Source organism: Nerophis ophidion, linkage group LG19 (assembly GCF_033978795.1).
Source record: "Nerophis ophidion isolate RoL-2023_Sa linkage group LG19, RoL_Noph_v1.0, whole genome shotgun sequence".
Classification (NCBI taxonomy): Eukaryota; Metazoa; Chordata; class Actinopteri; order Syngnathiformes; family Syngnathidae; genus Nerophis; species Nerophis ophidion.
In genome coordinates this window covers 27,639,607-27,660,315 of record NC_084629.1, presented here as the reverse complement: position 1 = coordinate 27,660,315, position 20,709 = coordinate 27,639,607, and the positions used below count along the sequence as shown (strand labels likewise).

The 20,709-nt window shown below is 42.5% G+C and overlaps 1 protein-coding gene across 2 annotated transcripts in view; it reads left to right on the top strand.

Moving 5' to 3' along the window:
* The window catches only part of upf3a (UPF3A regulator of nonsense mediated mRNA decay), a 30,419-nt gene extending 10,250 nt beyond the window's left edge, over positions 1–20,169 (top strand). The window contains exons 3-10 of one of the 2 annotated variants that reach the window (XM_061879736.1): positions 8,064–8,170; positions 8,262–8,360; positions 8,458–8,565; positions 10,375–10,430; positions 10,512–10,670; positions 10,732–10,859; positions 12,223–12,517; positions 19,300–20,169. In XM_061879736.1, the coding sequence (XP_061735720.1) occupies positions 8,064–8,170; positions 8,262–8,360; positions 8,458–8,565; positions 10,375–10,430; positions 10,512–10,670; positions 10,732–10,859; positions 12,223–12,517; positions 19,300–19,446 (1,099 nt within the window). In that variant the 3' untranslated portion in view covers positions 19,447–20,169. The remainder of the gene's footprint in view (positions 1–8,063; positions 8,171–8,261; positions 8,361–8,457; positions 8,566–10,374; positions 10,431–10,511; positions 10,671–10,731; positions 10,860–12,222; positions 12,518–19,299) is intronic. The other variant, XM_061879737.1, reaches the window with a different exon arrangement.
* Positions 20,170–20,709: the final 540 nt, after the last annotated feature.

Here is a 20,709-nt window from a genome sequence, read left to right as displayed (position 1 = left end):
AGAAAATAACTAAACTAAACATGATCCAGACTACGGATCATGACAGTACCCCCTCCTCAAGGACAGATACCAGATGTCCATAAACAAAAACAAGCAGGGTCAAGAGTCACGGGAGGGCGGAGGGAGGAATTGGCGGTGGGTCGCCGGGCCAAGTGTCCCCGAATCCACCGAGGCAAAGTCAAGTGGCGCCGGCGAGTGGAACGCCGCTGCAGCCGGCGAGGCGGGCGACCAGGGAGCGGCCACATCCGTGGCCGACAGGGAGGTGGATGCACTTGGCGTGGCGGACGACCAGGGGGCGGCCACATCCATGGTCGACGTGGAAGTTGGCACGTCGGCGCCGTCGTAACAGGCGTGGACGCAGCAGAAGACGAGGAGTCAGGCGTGGACGCAGCAGAAGACGAGGAGTCAGGCGTGGACGCAGCAGAAGACGAGGAGTCAGGCGTGGACGCAGCAGAAGACGTGTCAGGCGTGGACGCAGCAGAAGACGTGTCAGGCGTGGACGCAGCAGAAGACGTGTCAGGCGTGGACGCAGCAGAAGACGTGTCAGGCGTGGACGCAGCAGAAGACGTGTCAGGCGTGGACGCAGCAGAAGACGTGTCAGGCGTGGACGCAGCAGAAGACGTGTCAGGCGTGGACGCAGCAGAAGACGTGTCAGGCGTGGACGCAGCAGAAGACGTGTCAGGCGTGAACGCAGCAGAAGACGTGTCAGGCGTGGACGCAGCAGAAGACGTGTCAGGCGTGGACGCAGCAGAAGACGTGTCAGGCGTGGACGAAGCAGAAGACGTGTCAGGCGTGGACGCAGCAGAAGACGTGTCAGGCGTGGACGCAGCAGAAGACGTGTCAGGCGTGGACGCAGCAGAAGACGTGTCAGGCGTGGACGCAGCAGAAGACGTGTCAGGCGTGGACGAAGCAGAAGACGTGTCAGGCGTGGACGCAGCAGAAGACGTGTCAGGCGTGGACGCAGCAGAAGACGTGTCAGGCGTGGACGCAGCAGAAGACGTGTCAGGCGTGGACGCAGCAGAAGACGAGACTTGGCTTGGTTCTTGGCATGGCGGTGCTTGGCGGCGTGGAGCTGGTACTGGTACTTGTCGTAGAGCTGGTGCTGGTATGTGTCGTGGAGCTGGTGCTGGTATTTGTATTTGGCGTGGAGCTGGTGCTGGTATTTGTATTTGGCGTGGTGCTGGTACTGGTACTTGGCGTGGTGCTGGTACTGGTCGTGGAGCTGGTGCTGGTCGTGGAGCTGGTGCTGGTACTGGTCGTGGTGCTGGTACTGGTACGTGGCGTGGTGCTGGTACTGGTACTTGGCGTGGTGCTGGAACTGGTACTAGGCGTGGAGCTGGTACTGGTACTAGGCGTGGAGCTGGTGCTGGTACTGGTCGTGGAGCTGGTGCTGGTTGTGGAGCTGGTGCTGGTACTGGTCGTGGAGCTGGTGCTGGTACTAGTCGTGGAGCTGGTGGAGGCGGCCTAGGAGGACGTTGCGGCTTGGCTGGGCGCAGTTGTGCCACTCCCCCCGCACCGCCCCCCTGCCCCAGCCCCCCCCCCCCCCAAGGAGCGGATACCAGACGCACTTCTTGCGGTCTGGAACTGTCTTTCGGGGTGGGTGGAGGGAGGTTAGGAGGTGGGTAGAATCCTCCCCTAAAAAATGTTTAGCCAGTTCATTTTCCTCCCCTAAAAAATGTTCAGCCAGTTCATTTTCCTCCCCTAAAAAATGTTCAGCAAGTGCATCTCCCTCTCCCATCTGAGATTGTGTGGGAGGACAAGAAGAAAACGTCCGTGTCGTGGGCGGGACTAGAGCCATGGGGGGCGGAGCTTGGCAATCAAAAGAAGACTGAGGAAATCTACATTTCAAAAAAATGTCCTGGTAGTGTTTTATCTTTGAATTATAGTCTTTTGTAGGTGACTTACACCTGGAGACAGAAGGCACAACAAGAACATTATGGTCCGTGACTTCCTTAGATGACGCCGGCGGAATGATGTCATCGCCGCGCGCCGATTCAGTGACGTCATCAGAAGTGGGCGGAGTGACGTCATGAAGAGTGGATGGAGTGAAGTCGTAGCCGGAGTTCATTTTGTTAGCAGCCCAATCAGAAAATTGTTTGGCAAAATGAGTGACTGGATTACCAAACATCGGCGGCGAGGAAAACTTTGCTGCTTGTGGCGTCTTGCTGTCCGGAGGAGTCTGAGGGAGCGGCGCGTCCCGGTAGCGAAGTGGAGCCCTTTTGGACGGCTTCCGACTTCGCTGACGCGTCCGGTACTGTGGTGGATCGATGTCCTCGGGCCATAAGGAGGTGATCGGAATCAACTTGCCATTAGGACCCCACATCAGGTCCTGGCGCTCCAAGGGCGAGTGGCGTAGAGTCTCCGCTTCCATTGCTCTCCACGTACCTTGCTCCACATCTTCAGAGTCTATGGCGAAGGAACTGTAGGCTTGGTCCCTTCTGTCACGTGGGGGTCGCATTTTAATGCGGGATCGTTCCTCCAACGCAAACATAGACACTCCGGACAACAACTAAAAGGTAAGAATGATTTAATAACAAAACACTGGTACAAAAACAGACGAAAAGAAAACGCGTGGCGAAAGCACAGAAGCTAATGCTAACACTAGCACAGGATCGGGTAACAAGAAATCTAGAATTACCAACGAAACAGTTGCATACCGCAAACAAGGGACCAAGACCGACTGACGGGACAAGGCAGGCTTAAATAAGGAAGTAATTAACAAAAACAGGTGTGCGTCTGGAACCCTCAGCAGGTGAAATTAATATGTTGCCATGGTGACCAAACTGACTCACAAAAAAGGTACACAAACAACAAAGGGAGTCCAAACTAACAGAAAATAACTAAACTAAACATGATCCAGACTACGGATCATGACAATTCTTTTAACATTGGGAACATTATAATAATTCTGCCCACGTTAATCCACATTAAACTGCCTCAGGTTGTTGCTTTGATTAAATAAAATGACAAAACCTTTCTTCTACATGTAAAAAGTGCAACATTAAACATTTTCAAGTCAACTCATCATGCTTAATTTATGCCCACTGAGGTGTTCAGTGGGGTGTCACAGCACACCTGTCAAAGGCACTGGAGGAGGTACGTCAGGCAGCAATGCCCAGCAGGAATTCCATCACCTGTATCTTCATATTACAGCATTTGGGAAGCCTGTAGTTGACTTTTATTATGCACATGCACACGCACACACACAGCAAAATGAGCTAACGTAACGCTAAAATCAATCAATCAATCAATGTTTATTTATATAGCCCCAAATCACAAATGTCTCAAAGGACTGCACAAATCATTACGACTACAACATCCTCGGAAGAACCCACAAAAGGGCAAGGAAAACTCACACCCAGTGGGCAGGGAGAATTCACATCCAGTGGGACGCCAGTGACAATGCTGACTATGAGAAACCTTGGAGAGGACCTCAGATGTGGGCAACCCCCCCCCTCTAGGGGACCGAAAGCAATGGATGTCGAGCGGGTCTAACATGATACTGTGAAAGTTCAATCCATAGTGGCTCCAAGACAGCAGTGAGAGTCCCGTCCACAGGAAACCATCTCAAGCGGATCAGCAGCGTAGAGATGTCCCCAACCGATACAGGCGAGCGGTCCATCCTGGGTCCCGACGAGCGGTCCATCCTGGGTCTCGACTCTGGACAGTCAGTACTTCATCCATGGTCATCGGACCGGACCCCCTCCACAAGGGAGGGGGGGACATAGGAGAAAGAAAAGAAGCGGCAGATCAACTGGTCTAAAAAGGAGGTCTATTTAAAGGCTAGAGTATACAGATGAGTTTTAAGATGAGACTTAAATGCTTCTACTGAGGTAGCATCTCGAACTGTTACCGGGAGGGCATTCCAGAGTACTGGAGCCCGAACGGAAAACGCTCTATAGCCCGCAGACTTTTTTTGAGCTCTAGGAATCACTAATAAGCCGGAGTCTTTTGAACGCAGATTTCTTGCCGGGACATACGGTACAATACAATCGGCAAGATAGGCTGGAGCTAGACCGTGTAGTATTTTATACGTAAGTAGTAAAACCTTAAAGTCACATCTTAAGTGCACAGGAAGCCAGTGCAGGTGAGCCAGTACAGGCGTAATATGATCAAACTTTCTTGTTCTTGTCAAAAGTCTAGCAGCCGCATTTTGTACCAACTGTAATCTTTTAATGCTAGACATGGGGAGACCCGAAAATAATACGTTACAGTAATCGAGACGAGACGTAACAAACGCATGGATAATGATCTCGGCGTCTTTAGTGGACAAAATGGAGCGAATTTTAGCGATATTACGGAGATGAAAGAAGGCCGTTTTAGTAACGCTTTTAATGTGTGACTCAAAGGAGAGAGTTGGGTCGAAGATAATACCCAGATTTTTTACAGAGTCACCTTGTTTTATTATTTGGTTGTCAAATGTTAAAGTTGTATTATTAAATAGAGGTCGGTGTCTAGCAGGACCGATAATCAGCATTTCCGTTTTTTTGGCATTAAGTTGCAAAAAGTTAGCGGACATCCATTGTTTAATTTCATTAAGACACGCTTCCAACTGACTACAGTCCGGCGTGTTGGTCAGCTTTAGGGGCATGTAAAGTTGGGTGTCATCAGCATAACAGTGAAAGCTAATACCGTATTTGCGTATGACGTCACCTAGCGGCAGCATGTAGATGCTGAAGAGTACAGGGCCAAGGACCGAACCCTGGGGAACTCCACACGTTACCTTAACATAGTCCGAGGTCACACTGTTATAGGAGACGCACTGCATCCTATCAGTAAGATAAGAGTTAAACCATGACAGGGCTGAGTCTGACATACCAATTCGTATTTTGATACGCTCTAATAAAATATTATGATCGACGGTATCGAAAGCAGCGCTAAGATCGAGGAGCAGCAACATAGATGACGCATCAGAGTCCATCGTTAGCAATAGATCATTAGTCAATTTTGCGAGAGCTGTCTCAGTCGAGTGATTTGCCCTGAAACCGGATTGAAAGGTTTCACATAGATTGTTAAACGCTAAGTGCTCATTTAGCTGCTCTGCAACAATTTTTTCGAGGATTTTCGAAATAAAGGGAAGGTGAGACACCGGTCGGTAGTTTACCATGAGGTCAGGATCGAGGTTAGGTCTTTTAAGGAGAGGATGAATAACCGCTTTTTTGAATGCAACGGGAACAGTGCCCGAGGAAAGCGATAAGTTTATAATATTTAGCACTGATGGACCTAATAATACAAAAAGCTCCTTGATAAGTTTCCCAGGAAGTGGGTCAAGTAAACATGTTGTTTGTTTTATTCCATTTACACGTTGTAACAATCCTTCTAATGTTATTTCATCAAAACGAGAGAAACTATTTTGGATATTTGCAGTATCCGCCGTATATACAATCGTATCTGTGTTACTATAACCCCGTTGTAGCTGGGACGCATTGTCTTTAATCTCCTTTCTAATAAGTTCAATTTTCTTATTAAAGAACTTCATAAAGTCATCTGCCCAATGGGTGGAGCTACTGGAAGGAGTCCCTTGTTGGGTTAGCGATGCTACTGTACTAAACAAAAATTTTGGATCGTTTTTATTAATGCGGATGAGATTTGAGTAATAATTAGTTTTAGCTAAGGTAAGCATGCGTTTATAAGTTATTAAACTATCACTCCATGCTTGATGGTGCACCTCAAGTTTAGTCGTGCGCCATTTGCGTTCCAGCTTTCTACATAATAATTTCTGAGCTCTAGTTTCTTCAGTAAACCATGGCGTACGCCTTTTTGGAGCCTTTTTTAACTTCAGCGGTGCTATACTATCAATGGTTTCGCGCAGGGCGTTATTGAAGTTGTTAGTGAGGTTATCAATAGAGCCCACATACTTTGGGAACGGTGCCATTACCGAGGGCAGTAGGTCCGCAAGAGTCGTCGTTGTGGCAGCATTAATGTTGCGGCTGCTATAGCAGTTATTATTATTATTAGCTTGCCGAACATGAGTCTGAACTTCGAATTTTATAAGGTAATGATCGGACATTACTTTAGTATACGGGAGTATCATAACTTTGGAGACGGTGATACCTCTGACAAGCACTAGGTCTATCGTATTACCGCTGCGATGCGTCGGTTCATTTATTATTTGTGTAAGACCACAGCTATCAATTATAGTCTTGAGCGCCACGCACGGTGGGTCCAATGGGGTATTCATATGGATATTAAAGTCCCCCATTATAATTATATTATCGGCGTGCGTCACTAGATCAGCAACAAACTCTGAGAATTCACTAATAAAGTCCGAATAGGGCCCTGGGGGGCGGTAGATAACGGCCAGGCACAGAGGCAGAGGTGTGGCAGACTTCATAGAAAGCACCTCAAACGATTTATATTTATTATTTAAGTTAGGACTAAAGCTAATTAGCCTTCACCTCAACTATGAGCGAGCTGAGCTGCAGTTTAAGTTTCTAGAACGTCAACGGGCTTATAGTGATGTTTGTAATAGTTGCGACTGGGAAGTGTTTTTTATAATTTGGGGAGTGTACGATGTCCGCCGCTCACCTGCTAGACACATATCTGCTCATCTCGACGCCGGAGGACTGACTCCATGCTTTCTGAATACGCACTGCTGATTGGCTGTTACATCGCTCTGAATACGCACTGCTGATTGGCTGTTACATCGTTCTGAATACGCACTGCTGATTGGCTTTGTATGTAACCAATCAGATGGTTGTTTGGGCGGGACAATGCCAGGTGCTCACTGCTCAGACAGAGGCAGAGAGCAGAGCAGCTTGTTAAAACTTTAGTTTACAAACTCGTTCGACACACCCTCGTACCGAACCGAAACCCCCGTACCGAAATGGTTCAATACAAATACATGTACCGTTATACCCCTAATATATATATATATATATATATATATATATATATATATATATATATATATATATATATATATATATATATATATATATATATATTATTAGTACTTTATTTATTCCGTCAGGAAAATTACAATTTTCAGCACAATCCCATTCAAGATCAGACAAACATTACAGGGAGACAGAACAGGATCGCTGACGGGTCTGCCGGCTTCCAGCGCCCCTTACAAAAAAGATGAAATAGAGGTAAACGGGGGGGGAATTGAAGATTAAAATAAAATTTAAAAAAATCGCTCTTAGCCTAGGCCCTGGAGTGGGGGTGCAGACTGAGGCCAAGGGGAAAAAAAAAAACTCATAGCCATAGTACACATCCCTCTTACATGTGTGTAAGAGGGAAACATCAAACATAAAAGAACACAGAGGACATTAAAGCAGCAGATACAACCAGACACTTCTACATAGAGCTATGAATAAAAAGTAAAATAAACATATACACTGTGGAGGCCTCTGCGGTGTTCCACGCCATGGTCTGCTGGGGTGGAGGGAGCATGGCCAGAGACAGAAGCAGACCCAACAAAGCAACAAAGACAGACTCTCGGCCAGTGTCATGTCCGCATGGATGAGCGAGGATACGTCCAAGGTGACTGAGGTGTCCGACACCTGCTCACCCAGTCAAGACACCGCGAAGCCTCTCCGTCCCAGCGCTCAGTGCTAGCTCCGCAGCCCTGTCCCCTCCTCCGCATCTCCTCCAGTACATCCAAACAGACTCTGGTGTAGCAGAGACCCAGCAGCTGGTCTCCATGGCCAAAAGGCTCCCGGGAGGCAGATCCGGAAGTCCCCAAAAAAAAGCACCACAGAGGTCACCAAAGTGCCACCCCTTGTCACACAGTCCCAAAGGGTCCCGGACCAAAATGCAAAAAAATATAATAACACATGAAAACAAGAGGGAAACACAAAAGGATGACATAAGAGCACAGAGCTCCTGCCTACAGCAGCCACTACAGCAGCGCCATCTTGGAAAAAAAAAGAAAAAAAAAATATATATATATATATATATATATATATATACGCTTTGGAGCCCCTGCCTGGAAAGAAAATGTTTGCCTTGGTGCCCTAAAATATGAGCCCTCCTTTAAGGCAACACTTGCCTTCACCTTAAAAAGTTGAAATTCGAGGCCTGTTACCCTACCAATCCCACTCCTCTTGTGTTCGCAGTCTGTATCCACACCTCTTCTGCAGAGCCTACATCAACTTCAAAAACCAGGAGGACATCCTTCTGTTTCGGGACAGGTTTGATGGCTACGTTTTCATCGATAACAAAGGTGATCTTTTATTTCATCACTTTAGAAGTAAATGTCAGGTTTTCTGCTCTCTCTGCGGGTGTAAATAACACACGGCATGTTGTTGTTCCAGGCCAGGAGTTCCCTGCTGTGGTAGAGTTTGCCCCCTTCCAGAAGATCTCCAAGAAGAAGCTCAAGAAGAAAGATGCTAAAGCTGGGAGTATTGATGAAGGTACTGAGATGTTTTTTACGTCCAATTTATGAACGAGCGGAGAAAACGTACACCATGAAACTTTGTGTTGGGTGCTTTAATGTCATACTTTCTTTAGACCCGGAATATAAGCGCTTCTTGGAGAATTACTCCTGTGATGAGAAGTCCATGGCCAATCCAGAGACTCTGTTGGTGGAAATCGAAGCCAAAACCAAGGAACTTATTGGTAAGGTTGCTGCATTTCCAAAAATACCTTAGATCGGGGGTGTCCAAGCTTTTTGACTTAGAGGCCGTATTGGGCAAACAAATTTGGTCGGCTGCCAAAAGTCGACTGCTTTTTAAATATACATATATATATACATTTATATATATATATATATATATCTATATATATATATATATATATATATATATATATATATATATTCATTCATTCAAATTTGAATCGCAATTCTCACGTTGTGCGATTCAGAATCGATTCTCATTTTTTAAGAAATCGTGTAGTTTTTTTTTGTTCTTTTTTTGTTTTTATCAATCCAACAAAACAATACACAGCAATACCATAACAATGCAATCCAACTCCAAAACCAAACCTGACCCAGCAACTGCAATAAACAGAGCAATTAAGGAGACACAAACACAACAGAGAACAAACCAAAAGTAGTGAAACAAAAATGAATATTATCAACAACAGTATCAATATTATTTTTAATTTCAGCATAGCAGTGATTAAAAATCCCCCATTGACATTATCATTAGATATTTATAAAAATTAAAAAAAAAGAACAGATTGTCACACTTGCATTGCATCTCATAAGCTTGACAACACACTGTGTCCAATGTTTTCACAAAGATAAAATAAGTCATATTTCTGGTTCATTTAATAGTTAAAACACATTTACATTATTGCAATCAGTTGATAAAACATTGTCCTTTACAATTATAAAAGCTTTTTTAAAAAAAATCTACTACTCTGCTAGCATGTCAGCAGACTGGGGTAGATCCTGCTGAAATCTTATGTATTGAATTAATACAGAATCATTTTGAATCGGGAAAATATCGTTTTTGAATTAAGAATCGCGTTGAATCTAAAAAATCGATTTATAATCGAATCGCGACCCCAAGAATCGATATTGAATCGAATCGTGGGACACCCAAGGATTCGCAGCCCTAATATATATATATATATATATATATATGTATATATATATATATATATATATATATATATATATATATATATATATATATATATCACAAACCCCGGCCGAGTCATGCTTGGCACTCAGCATCAAGGGTTGGAATTGGGGGTTAAATCACCTTAAAATTATTCTCTGGCATGGCCACCGCTGCTGCTCCCTGCTCCCCTCACCTCCCAGGGGGGTGATCAAGGGTATTGAGTCAAATACAGAGAATAATTTTGCCACATTTAGTGTTTGTGGGACAATCATGGGTACTTTAACTTTATATATAAATCTGCCTGACTTCAAAGCAAGTTGTCCATCAAACTGTTCACTGTAAAAATGACAATAGATTTTATGTTAAAATTCCGGCCAGTTTATTACCATAGATTTTTCTGTGTTTTTTTACAGCATACTACTGTAAATGGAAAAACGGAACCACTGTTTTTTTTTTCTATATAAAACATCAACCACAGATTTTACAATGAAAACTGGCATCTCAAAGTTTTACCATAAAAAGCTGTGGTATTGTTGCTGGATTTACAGTAATATGCTGTACTTTTACAGTAAAAATCTGGTGATTGTGCTACGTTTTTTTTGTTGTTGTAAAATCTACTGATTATTTGTTTGCAGTTTGCATTAAAAAACAATACTCAAATGCATAAACAATAGTGTCATAGTATCGTAATGCAAATACTTGTAGATTTATATACATATTGTATTCCCTGTTACAAGCCATAACTCAATGGAAATGTGTTTTACACCCCTGATTAAGTGTAATAACACTCAGGTGTGATTGTGGTATTCATATGTACATCTTACAAAGAGTTGTCCCTAATATTCTACTGCTTCAGCAAAAAGAACAACACCCCTGCTGGAGTACATTAAAAACAAGAAAATGGAGAAACAGGTAAGACACAACATCAACAAACATAAACCTGATAGTGGGTTTTGATGATTTAAAAAAAAAAAAACCAACAATAACAAACAGAGAATACGAGAGGAAAAGCGAGAGGAGCGCCGTCGACGGGAGTTCGAGAAAAAGCGCCAACGGGAGGAGGAGAAGCGAAAGCGGCGTGAGGAGGAGAGGCGCAAACGCAAAGAAACGGACAAGCAGAAGAAACTGTCAGACAAAGACATCAAAATTAAGGTAAAAGCGGTGTATCATGTTGTGTTTCCTCTGACTGTGGCGCTTAACGGTGGGCTTCCAGCTCCTGAAAAAGAGCGACCGGGATGAGGACGCCGACTCGGACCGCACAAAGGACAAGAGTGAGGATACAGACAGAGGGAAATGGGACAAATCAAGCGGACAGATGAAGTCAAAGGACCCCAAGGAAAAGTAAGCGTGGTGTTTTTTGTGCGTGTGTGTGACGCCACCATATAAGGACAAACGACACAGATTGCAAATATGAAACGTGCGACGATAACTATAGAACCAGAAAATGAACTTTTTGGACAATGTAGCAGTAGTGTAGCGACAAAAAGAGCCTTTGCTGGTCAGCACAATATACAGTAAATATTACTACTACTAATAATAGCAATAACAATTACGATCATAATAATGTTTAATAATTTTAATAATAACAATCATTATTAAAAGTTTTTTTTCCCCAAATGTTTCATTAAATTGTATTAAATTAAAATATTGCATCAATCATTGAAATAAATGTTTTTCTATATATTTAGGTAATTCTTACACATGTTACAATTGTATTAGAAAGTTAAAATAAAAAAGTATTTCACCTTAAACCAGGGGTCCCCAAACTTTTTGACTCGGGGGACCGCATTGGGTAAAACAAATTTAACCGGGTTTGCATGTCCACCCTGTGACTGCGTGAGTTCCCTCCGTGTACTCCGGCTTCCTCCCACCTCCAAAGACATGCATCAGGGGATAGGTTGATTGGCAACACTAAATTGGGCCTAGGGTGTGAATGTGAGTGTGAGTGTTGTCTGTCTATCTGTGTTGGCCCTGCGATGAGGTGGCGACTTGTCCAGGGTGTACCTTGCCTTCCGCCCGATTGTAGCTGAGATAGGCACAAGCGGCCCCCGCGACCCCAAAGGGAATAAACGGTAGAGTAATGGATGGATGGATGTGCATATATATGTGCATATATATGTGCATATATGTGTGTGTGTGTGTGTGTGTGTGTGTGTGTGTGTGTGTGTGTGTGTGTGTGTGTGTGTGCGTGTGTGTGTGTGTGTGTGTGTATATAAATATATATATATATATTTGTGTATATATATATATATATATTTATTTATTCCGAGCGCGATGATGTCACGTTATCGATGGGAAAATGCATTTTTAAACAACATGATTTGCCTGCGCGACTAGGATACACCGAGACTAACAAGCGGTAGAAAATGGATTAGAAAGGACAGATTTTTAAAAAATAATATTTTATATATATATTTTTTTTTACTTAGGACTTCCCGCGGGCCAAATTTTGGACGCTAGCCGGATCTGGCCCCCGGGCCGTAGTTTGGAGACCCCTGCCTTAAACGTTATGCTTCAGTCAAATTCCAATCATAGGGTTAAATAGTGGCATTTACTTTTGTATGGTTTACTTCTTTTTACACTTGTTTACTGTATCAGTTTTACCCTGGAACAGACTGCTTCTATTCCCATTGTTTCCTTTGAAGAAAACTATTAAACTGTTTGACTGTTGAATAACAACTGCCATGTCTTCCGCGGCCACCAGAGGTCAGGCTGAGAGCGACAAGGAGCAGCAGCTGTGCCGCCGGCCGCGAGACAAAGAGCACCGCGGCAAAGACGAGGAGAGGAAACGCCAGCGGCACCACTACGACTTCGACAAGTTCCCGCGGCGCAAAGACGAGATCAAGTGGGGCAAAGGCTACTGCCAAGACCGCGCCAAGAAGGAGGGCCATCACCACGCCTACGCCTTCTGCCCCGATGGCGCTGACAAGCAGATGAAAGAGGACAGGGACGAGCCGGGAAACAGGAAGGAGCGCCTCCGAAACAAGGTGAGCCAGAAGGTGAGCATGATGGGAAGCCATGTTGGGGGTTTTGCACTTAGTTTGCTCTTTTTCCTGCTGGAAACATGACTGTTCTTGGCTAGAAAATTAGTGTGGGTCTGGATAGAGGGATCTAGTTTAACTTTTTCTGATACACACCACTGCCATTGGGGGGAGAAAAGTGTACGCCAACCCGGGGCGACAATTCAAGCCAGGACTCTTTACGACAGGCCTGGGCAATTATTTTGACACGGGGGCCAAATTTAGAGAAAAAAATGTGTCTGGGGGGCACATGATTATAGACGGGCAAGGGCTCAAAGTCAGAAAAGGGGAGGACATTTTTTTGGGTCCTTTACACAATATGGAAATTAATTTAAAATTAAATTTGCTAATAGGAAGCTAACTACTTAACTGTGTGTCCTTTGTAGGTAAAAGTGATTGCCATTTCTTTTGTGTCAACAAATTATTGTCATAATGAGTTAATTCACATTATCATAGGCTTGGAAGACATGAAAAGCAACAAAACACTGGTTTATTATTAAGCTATTTATTGTTAAAGATAAGCACTTTAATATTGAACATTGAACACTGCAACATGAACTTCGGAAAAAAATAAAAATAAATACCCAAATGGAAAAAACTTGAATGTGAAAATCTGTCCTTCTTCCCTTAACTTGATGAAAACACCATCAAGTTGTAACTTATGGTCTTTCTCACTTAATGCTCAAGCTAAACAACTGAAGTGCAATACAACTTTATATCTAAACCTCTACTGTGAGAGAAATGTGATCCGCCGTAAATACAGTGCATTTTATTTTGAAAATTAACCCGGTGTTTTATTTTTTATTTTGTACACTACTTCCTGTCCCGCACGATCCGCTCTGCTCTGTGCGGAATTGATGTGCCGTGCTCAATTGATGCGCCGTGCTCAATTGATGCGCCGTGCTCCGACGTCCGGCAAAAACAGAAGCTGACACATTGAATAATAGAATAATACAGCATGTTTCTGAAATATTACCATATTAGATGCTGAATAAGTGGACGGCGACTAGACCATAACTCACAGGTTCAAGTTGCTCCACTGTCACGTTTCCTCAGGCCGCAGTTGGCTCTCTATCCTCTCGCTCACTCACTCACTCGCCCTCCCTCTCTCTCTCTGGCGGAAGCGCAGGCTCAAACAACCCGGTATTACAACAAAACTTGGAGTTTTTGTACCGCTGTTTTTTTGGTTTTGTTTTTGTTTTTTTACATCCCTAACAGGAATTTATGAATGTTGTCTGAAGAAAAAAAACAAAACAAAAAAAAAACAACACACACACAGGCGGAGTGCACTTTTTAAGACGAGGCAAAAAAGGGCAGGGGCTCAAGCACCCATAGGGCCCTATGTGTGCACGTGCCAGGGGGCCGGTATATCTATTTTCAGGAACACTTATACAAAACCTCACAATAATGTCTGATTGAAAGCTTAGAATATTGTGACAGAACGCCTTAAAAAACAGAATGGAATTTAATTTTTTTTACTGAATGAGACACCCAGAATGTACATGAAAATAAAGAATGTGGGATTTACAATATTAACTATGAAGGATAATACACTTGACTTTTGACAGTATATGAATGGCACACAAGCGAAACAACAAAATGTGACAAACACAGCGAAATATAAACGTGAAAGTAAAAAATAAACCCACCTACGATCTGATATATCTGATATATCACTTAACTTTAGAACTTTGTTGTAAAAATCTCTTTCCGCGTCTGTCGCTGACACCCGCACGTTGGCCAGTCTCGAAACACTGTGTGGAAACGGTCCCCACCCACACTGCTTGGTGCCTCATCTGAGCTGCTCTGACGTAGATTACCCTCATAACTAAATAGATTACCATAGTAAATTATTAGATTACCATAGTAATTTATTAGATTACCATAGTAACTAGTATATGGTGCAAAAGCGCAGATTCAAACCATTGAAATACTTTGTATAGTTCAAGATTTACGGTCATTTGGAAAACACGGCACATCATAATGGCAGCTACACTTTCCATCTTAGAGATCTAAAACAATTATTTGAGAATGTCCGGCGGGCCAGATTAAAAAGCTTAATGGGCCGCATGTGGCCCCTGGGCCTTAATTTGCCCAGGTCTGCTTTACGATATGGAAATATCAGACAATGTAACAATGTGGTCTGTACCCAAACTAGTCCCAGCAGGCACAAGACATTGATACAATGTTGATTTTACATACATGTCGTCTAAAACTGACTTTGAAACAACGTTGCAAAATAGTTGAATTTGTAAGCCGTTGTTGGTTGGGAAAAGACCAAAATTCAATTGTCAAATCAACGTCAGAACCAACATCAATTAAAATTTGTCATAGAGCATGTTGTTTCAACGTTGTACTTGTGTTGTAGAATATTGGTTGGAAAATGACCAAAATTCAATGGTCAAATCAACATCAGAACTCAACATTGATAAATGTTGTCAAAAAGCTTGTTTCAACGTTAGGTTTGAGTTGTAGAATATTGGTTGGAAAATGACCAAAATTCAATGGTCAAATCAACGTCAGAACCCAACATCGATTAAACGTCGTCATAGAGCATTTTGTTTTAATGTTGTACTTGTGTTGTAGAATATTGGTTGGAAAATGACCAAAATTCAATGGTCAAATCAGCGTCACAACCCAACATTGAATTAACGCCGTCATAAAACATGTTTCAATGTTTGGTTTGAGCTGCTCAACGTCAGGACCAAATTCCACAAGTTCTCAACTTTGTTTTATTGTCGTGAGCCTGCTTGGGGGGAAACACACCTGCTCGTTAATTGGTTAGCTAGCGAGTTAAAGTTGTACCATTCTGTGCTAAAATGCACCGGAACAACTTTTGAATGAAGTGGGCTATTATTAGTTAGTTAGTTAAAGTGCATACTGTACTGATCAAAACCAGTTTACTAAGTGTAAACTGTCAGTTAGTTAGTTACTTAGTTGAGACGTGGCTGTTGGTAGGGAAAGGGTCAATGTTCACCTGAAATGTTTAGTTAGTTAGATAGAGACATGACTTTTGGTTTGTAGAGAGTTATTGAAGTGTGTAGTTAAATGTACTACAGTGGAACCTCGATTTACGAACTTAATTAGTTCTTGAACATGGTTCACAAACAGAAAAGTTTGTATGGTGAAGCATTTTTTCCCCTTAAGAAACAGTGTAAACATGAATAATCTATTCTAGTCTCAACAAAAGACCCTATTTTAATTGTTTTTGTAAAGCACACTTTGAAGACACTATAACCGGTGATGGGCAGTAACAAGCAACATGTAGCGAAGCTACGTAGCTTAACTACATTTCTCAGTAGCTTGGCGGTAACTGTGCTACTTTTTGAACGACTAACGATTCCTGAAGCTTTGACATTTTTAGACTCATGTAGCGAGGTAGCTTACATCCAAGCTAAAAGCTACAAAGAAACAAATAGACTGCAAATCCAGGCCCAAAAAATATTGAGAAAATCCAATGACCTGAATGAATGAGAACATCCATACATAAGATGATTGGTTGTTTTTCGAATAATGAGTCACAATTGGCTATCGTTAGGGCGAAACATTATGGATTGGCTAATGAGAGGCAAGATAAGGGGGGCCATTGAAACCAGGTAGCAAAATCATAACAGACACGCACGCATGTCACATGATGCCGACGTAGGTCATGTCAAAAAAATAAGGTACTCCTAACCTGGAGAAGCCAAACCATCAATTTTATATTCCTCCTCCGTGTCTCTTGTGTGTGTGTGTGTGTGTGTGTGTGTGTGTGTGTGTGTGTGTGTGTGTGTGTGTGTGTGTGTGTGTGATTAGTCAGGAGAACACATCCTGACCATAAACGGAGATGTTCGTATGCAAGTGTCTGGAAAACAACTACTTTAACTCATAACTTAAATGTGTCAGGACTGTGACATGGCTTTATTTCGCTTCTTCTACGCAAAGGATGATTCGAACGGGCGAGACGTGAATGTAAGTACATGGTTTTTATTTATACACTATAATACAAAAAGGCAAAACAAAAAGCACGCTCGATGGCGGATAATAATCTATGCTAAAACTTAGAACAAAAACAGTACAATGGCAATACTATATACAAAACAAACAGAAGATACTATAAAAGGCACATGGCAAACCAAAAACTAGCACTGAGGCATATAAACAAAGAAGTCTTACGTGGCATGGTCAAACAAACAGCGTGGCAAAGCATGAGGGTCCGGCAAGGAAAGGTAGGTGCGTGGTCATGAGTATTCAACACAGTCCAGTAGGTAAAGAAGCCAGGCTGAGGAAAGGAAAACAAATGACTTAAATACTGCTGTGGTAATTAGAACCAGGTGTGAGAGGCTGAGGATCGGGGCGTGACTAAGGGGACCAGGTGGAAACTAATGGGTTGGCATGGAAACAAACAAAACCAGGAAGTGCAAAATGTGAAGCAAGAGTCCAAAAACAAAACAGAACATGACCAAACATAAACCTGATTTACAGGCATGACAAAATGTTGGCAAATGTTAGCGTTGAGCTTGACAGGTAGTCTCTTCTTAAGGATATGGCTAGGACTGGGCGATATGGCCTTTTTTTAATACCTCGATATTTTTATGCCATATCGCTATACTCGATATATATCTCGATATTTTGCCTTGGCCTTGAATGAACATTTGATGCATATAATCACAGCAGTATGATTATTCTGTGTCTACATTAAAACATTCTTGTTCATACTGCATTAATATATGCTACTTTTAAACTTTCATGCAGAGAAGGAAGTCACTCGCCTCGATTACTGTAACGTATTATTTTTGGGTCTCCCCATGTCTAGCATTAAAAGATTACAGTTGGTACAAAATGCGGCTGCTAGACTTTTGACAAGAACAAGAAAGTTTGATCACATTACGCCTGTACTGGCTCACCTGCACTGGCTTCCTGTGCACTTAAGATGTGATTTAAGGTTTTACTACTTACGTATAAAATACTACACGGTCTAGCTCCAGCCTATCTTGCCGATTGTATTGTACCATATGTCCCGGCAAGAAATCTTCGTTCAAAGGACTCCGGTTTATTAGTGATTCCCAAAGCCCAAAAAAAGTCTGCGGGCTGTAGAGCGTTTTCCATTCGGGCTCCAGTACTCTGAAATGCCCTCCCGGTAACAGTTCGAGATGCCACCTCAGTGGAAGCATTTAAGTCTCACCTTAAAACTCATTTGTATACTCTAGCCTTTAAATAGACTCCCTTTTTAGACCAGTTGATCTGCCATTTCTTTTCTTTTACTCCTATGTCCCACTCTCCCTTGTGGAGGGGGTCCGGTCCGATGGCCATGGATGACGTACTGGCTGTCCAGAGTCGGGACCCAGGATGGACCGCTTGGCTGTGTATCGGCTTGGGACATCTCTACGCTGCTGATCCGCCTCCGCTTGGGATGGTTTCCTGCTGGCTCCGCTGTGGAGGGGACTCTCGCTGCTGTGTTGGATCCACATTGGACTGGACTCTCGCGGCTGTGTTGGATCCACTATGGATTGAACTTTCACAGTATCATGTTAGACCCGCTCGACATCCATTGCTTTCGTCCTCTTCAAGGTTCTCATAGTCATCATTGTCACCGACGTCCCACTGGGTGTGAGTTTTCCTTGCCTTTATGTGGGCCTACCGAGGATGTCGTAGTGGTTTGTGTTGGGGTTTGTGCAGCCCTTTGAGACACTAGTGATTTAGGGCTATATAAGTGAACATTGATTGATTGATAAGTCAATTGAGCAAAATTGTATTTATTAAACAGTTATCAAGCAATGGCACAAACGTTCATGTCATTTCCAAAACAGAAAGTGCAAGATCGTCAGAGACATTTTAAGTGTCAAATATAAATGAGCTCCATAATAGGAAATCAAATATTATTCATCCTTCGCTATGTGGTATGTTACTACGGACATTATGAAATTATTTCCATTCTCTAGCAGGTGACTTTTCAAATGATGCTACATATTAGCAGTGATGCTACTTTTTATAGCAACGCTTTTGGCCCACACTAGACAAATTACGGTTGTCTGTTCGACATGTTCTCACTTGAAGCCAAACCACCGCCAGACGATGGACCCCCTGCTATTTTTGTTGGGAATTAATTATTCCTTCATTCGCACCTTCTTTCTCTCGTATTACCACTCGCACAGCTCTGCTAGCATCACAGCTAACGTTACCCACTCTGCTACCTCTGTGCTCCACGAGGTCGTATACATATGTGACGTATGACGTGACCGTATGCGACGTGTGTAAGAAGGTGCGCCTGCTTGTCTGTGAGAAGGAGACACAGGAAAGAGCGAGAAGAGCATGTAGTGTAATGCCCGTAGCTAAAAGCCACTGCGTGAAAACGTATACTTGAATATCACGATATAGTCATTTTCTATATCGCACAGAGACAAACCCTCGATATATCGTGTATATCGATATATCGCCCAGCCCTAGATATGGCTATCAATTTTGCATTCCGAAGTCTGAATTTTTTGCCTCCTCTCGTCAGAGAGTTAACCCAGTCCACATAAGAATGTCCAACTAAGGCTCCTTCATTTATTATGGGCTCAACTATTATTTTTAAAACCCAGTGGTTCGCTTTCTCCAAGTAGAATATAAACATTCACCATATGCAGAACATAATATGTGTTTATTCATTCACTTCAACTCATATAATTTCCAGGTGTTTGCGGGCCAGATCTGGACTCCGGACCTTGAGTTTGGCACTTAGATGAAGTGTGTTAAACTGTGTACCGGGATAGTTATGTTGTGACACTCCTTCTTTTCAGGACCGTCCGGCCATGCAGCTGTACCAGCCTGGCACGCGCAACCGCAAGCGTGTCAACTCGGCGGGCAAAAGCTACGACTGCATGCCGCCGGAGCCCGAAGCGGAGCATTGTTTCGAGGTGGTTGCCATGGCAACAGTGCTGGATTAAAGGCTACGACAACAAAGAGGAGCGCGAGCGCTCTGGATATTTGTAAGACAACTTGTCATCATCATACTTATCAACACAACAGCGGGATATTTATTACAGCTATTTGTCAACCTGACTTTCCTTACGCAGACATGCAACATGCAAAAGTGAACTAAAACAAATGTTCTGGTACATTCCATGCAGGTGTGTGTTTAATCCTGAGTAAAGCCTAATGTGTTATAATTAGATGGATATTTCTATCAGGAACTTCCTTGAAAGTAACATGTTTCATGCTAATTTAAAAAATTAACATGCTAATGTTAAATGTTGTTTTTCAAGGCTTATGTATTTTACTTTGCACATGAATTGGCTGCGTTGTACAACAATAAACCACATGATGTCACGTGACGCATTTCCTCTTTCAATGTCCACCTTTTTTAAAGTGTTTGACTTGGATTTATTTCCTTTTTATTTTTATTTTTTTAATTCTTTATGCTGTGATGAGACCGCCTTCCGCCCGAATGCAGCTGAGATAGGTTCCAGCGCAGATGAGATAGGTTCCAGCGAGTTTTCTGTATTTTACAATAGAGAAAACCCCTCATTTTGAGTAAAACCTTTCGTATCGTGCTATTCATTTTGTCATTCATTTATTTTTATTTTAAATATATGCATTATTGTATTACTGCTACTTATTGTCTGTCAAATGTGGAAAGTTATTTAGTTTCAGCTGCTCTTTTCGCAGGTTGTTTTCTCATATTGTTATGACATTTTTGCATAACATTACTTTTTCTCATACTATTATGACATTTCTTACTGTAATGAAAAGTTTTTCTTTTACATAAAAGTTCTCTATTCTCTTCTATTGCAACTTTTTTCTCCAATATTTTACATTTTCATTTTGGTGTCAGTACTCCTTTGTAGTTCTTGTCCTATTTCACGACTTTGTGTATTGTTCTTTATAATTGAAACATTTTGGCCCGAATACTCACACACTCATTCTCAAACGATTACAACTTTTTTGTCATTACATCAATGACTAATAAATAACATTACAACTTTATTTTCATAACTACGCAAAATTTCCCTTTATTATTTTTTTGTCCAACCATAGTTATTCTGTGTTTATTTTTGTATGACTAGAACCTTTTTTTTCCCTACCATTGCAACATTTTTCAACTTTTTTCCATAAAATTACATTTTTTTTTCTTGTAGGGGAATGTTTTTCTTTCGCATACAAGTGACACTTTATTTTCCTATATTACAATTTTTACCTTCCTACTGTTT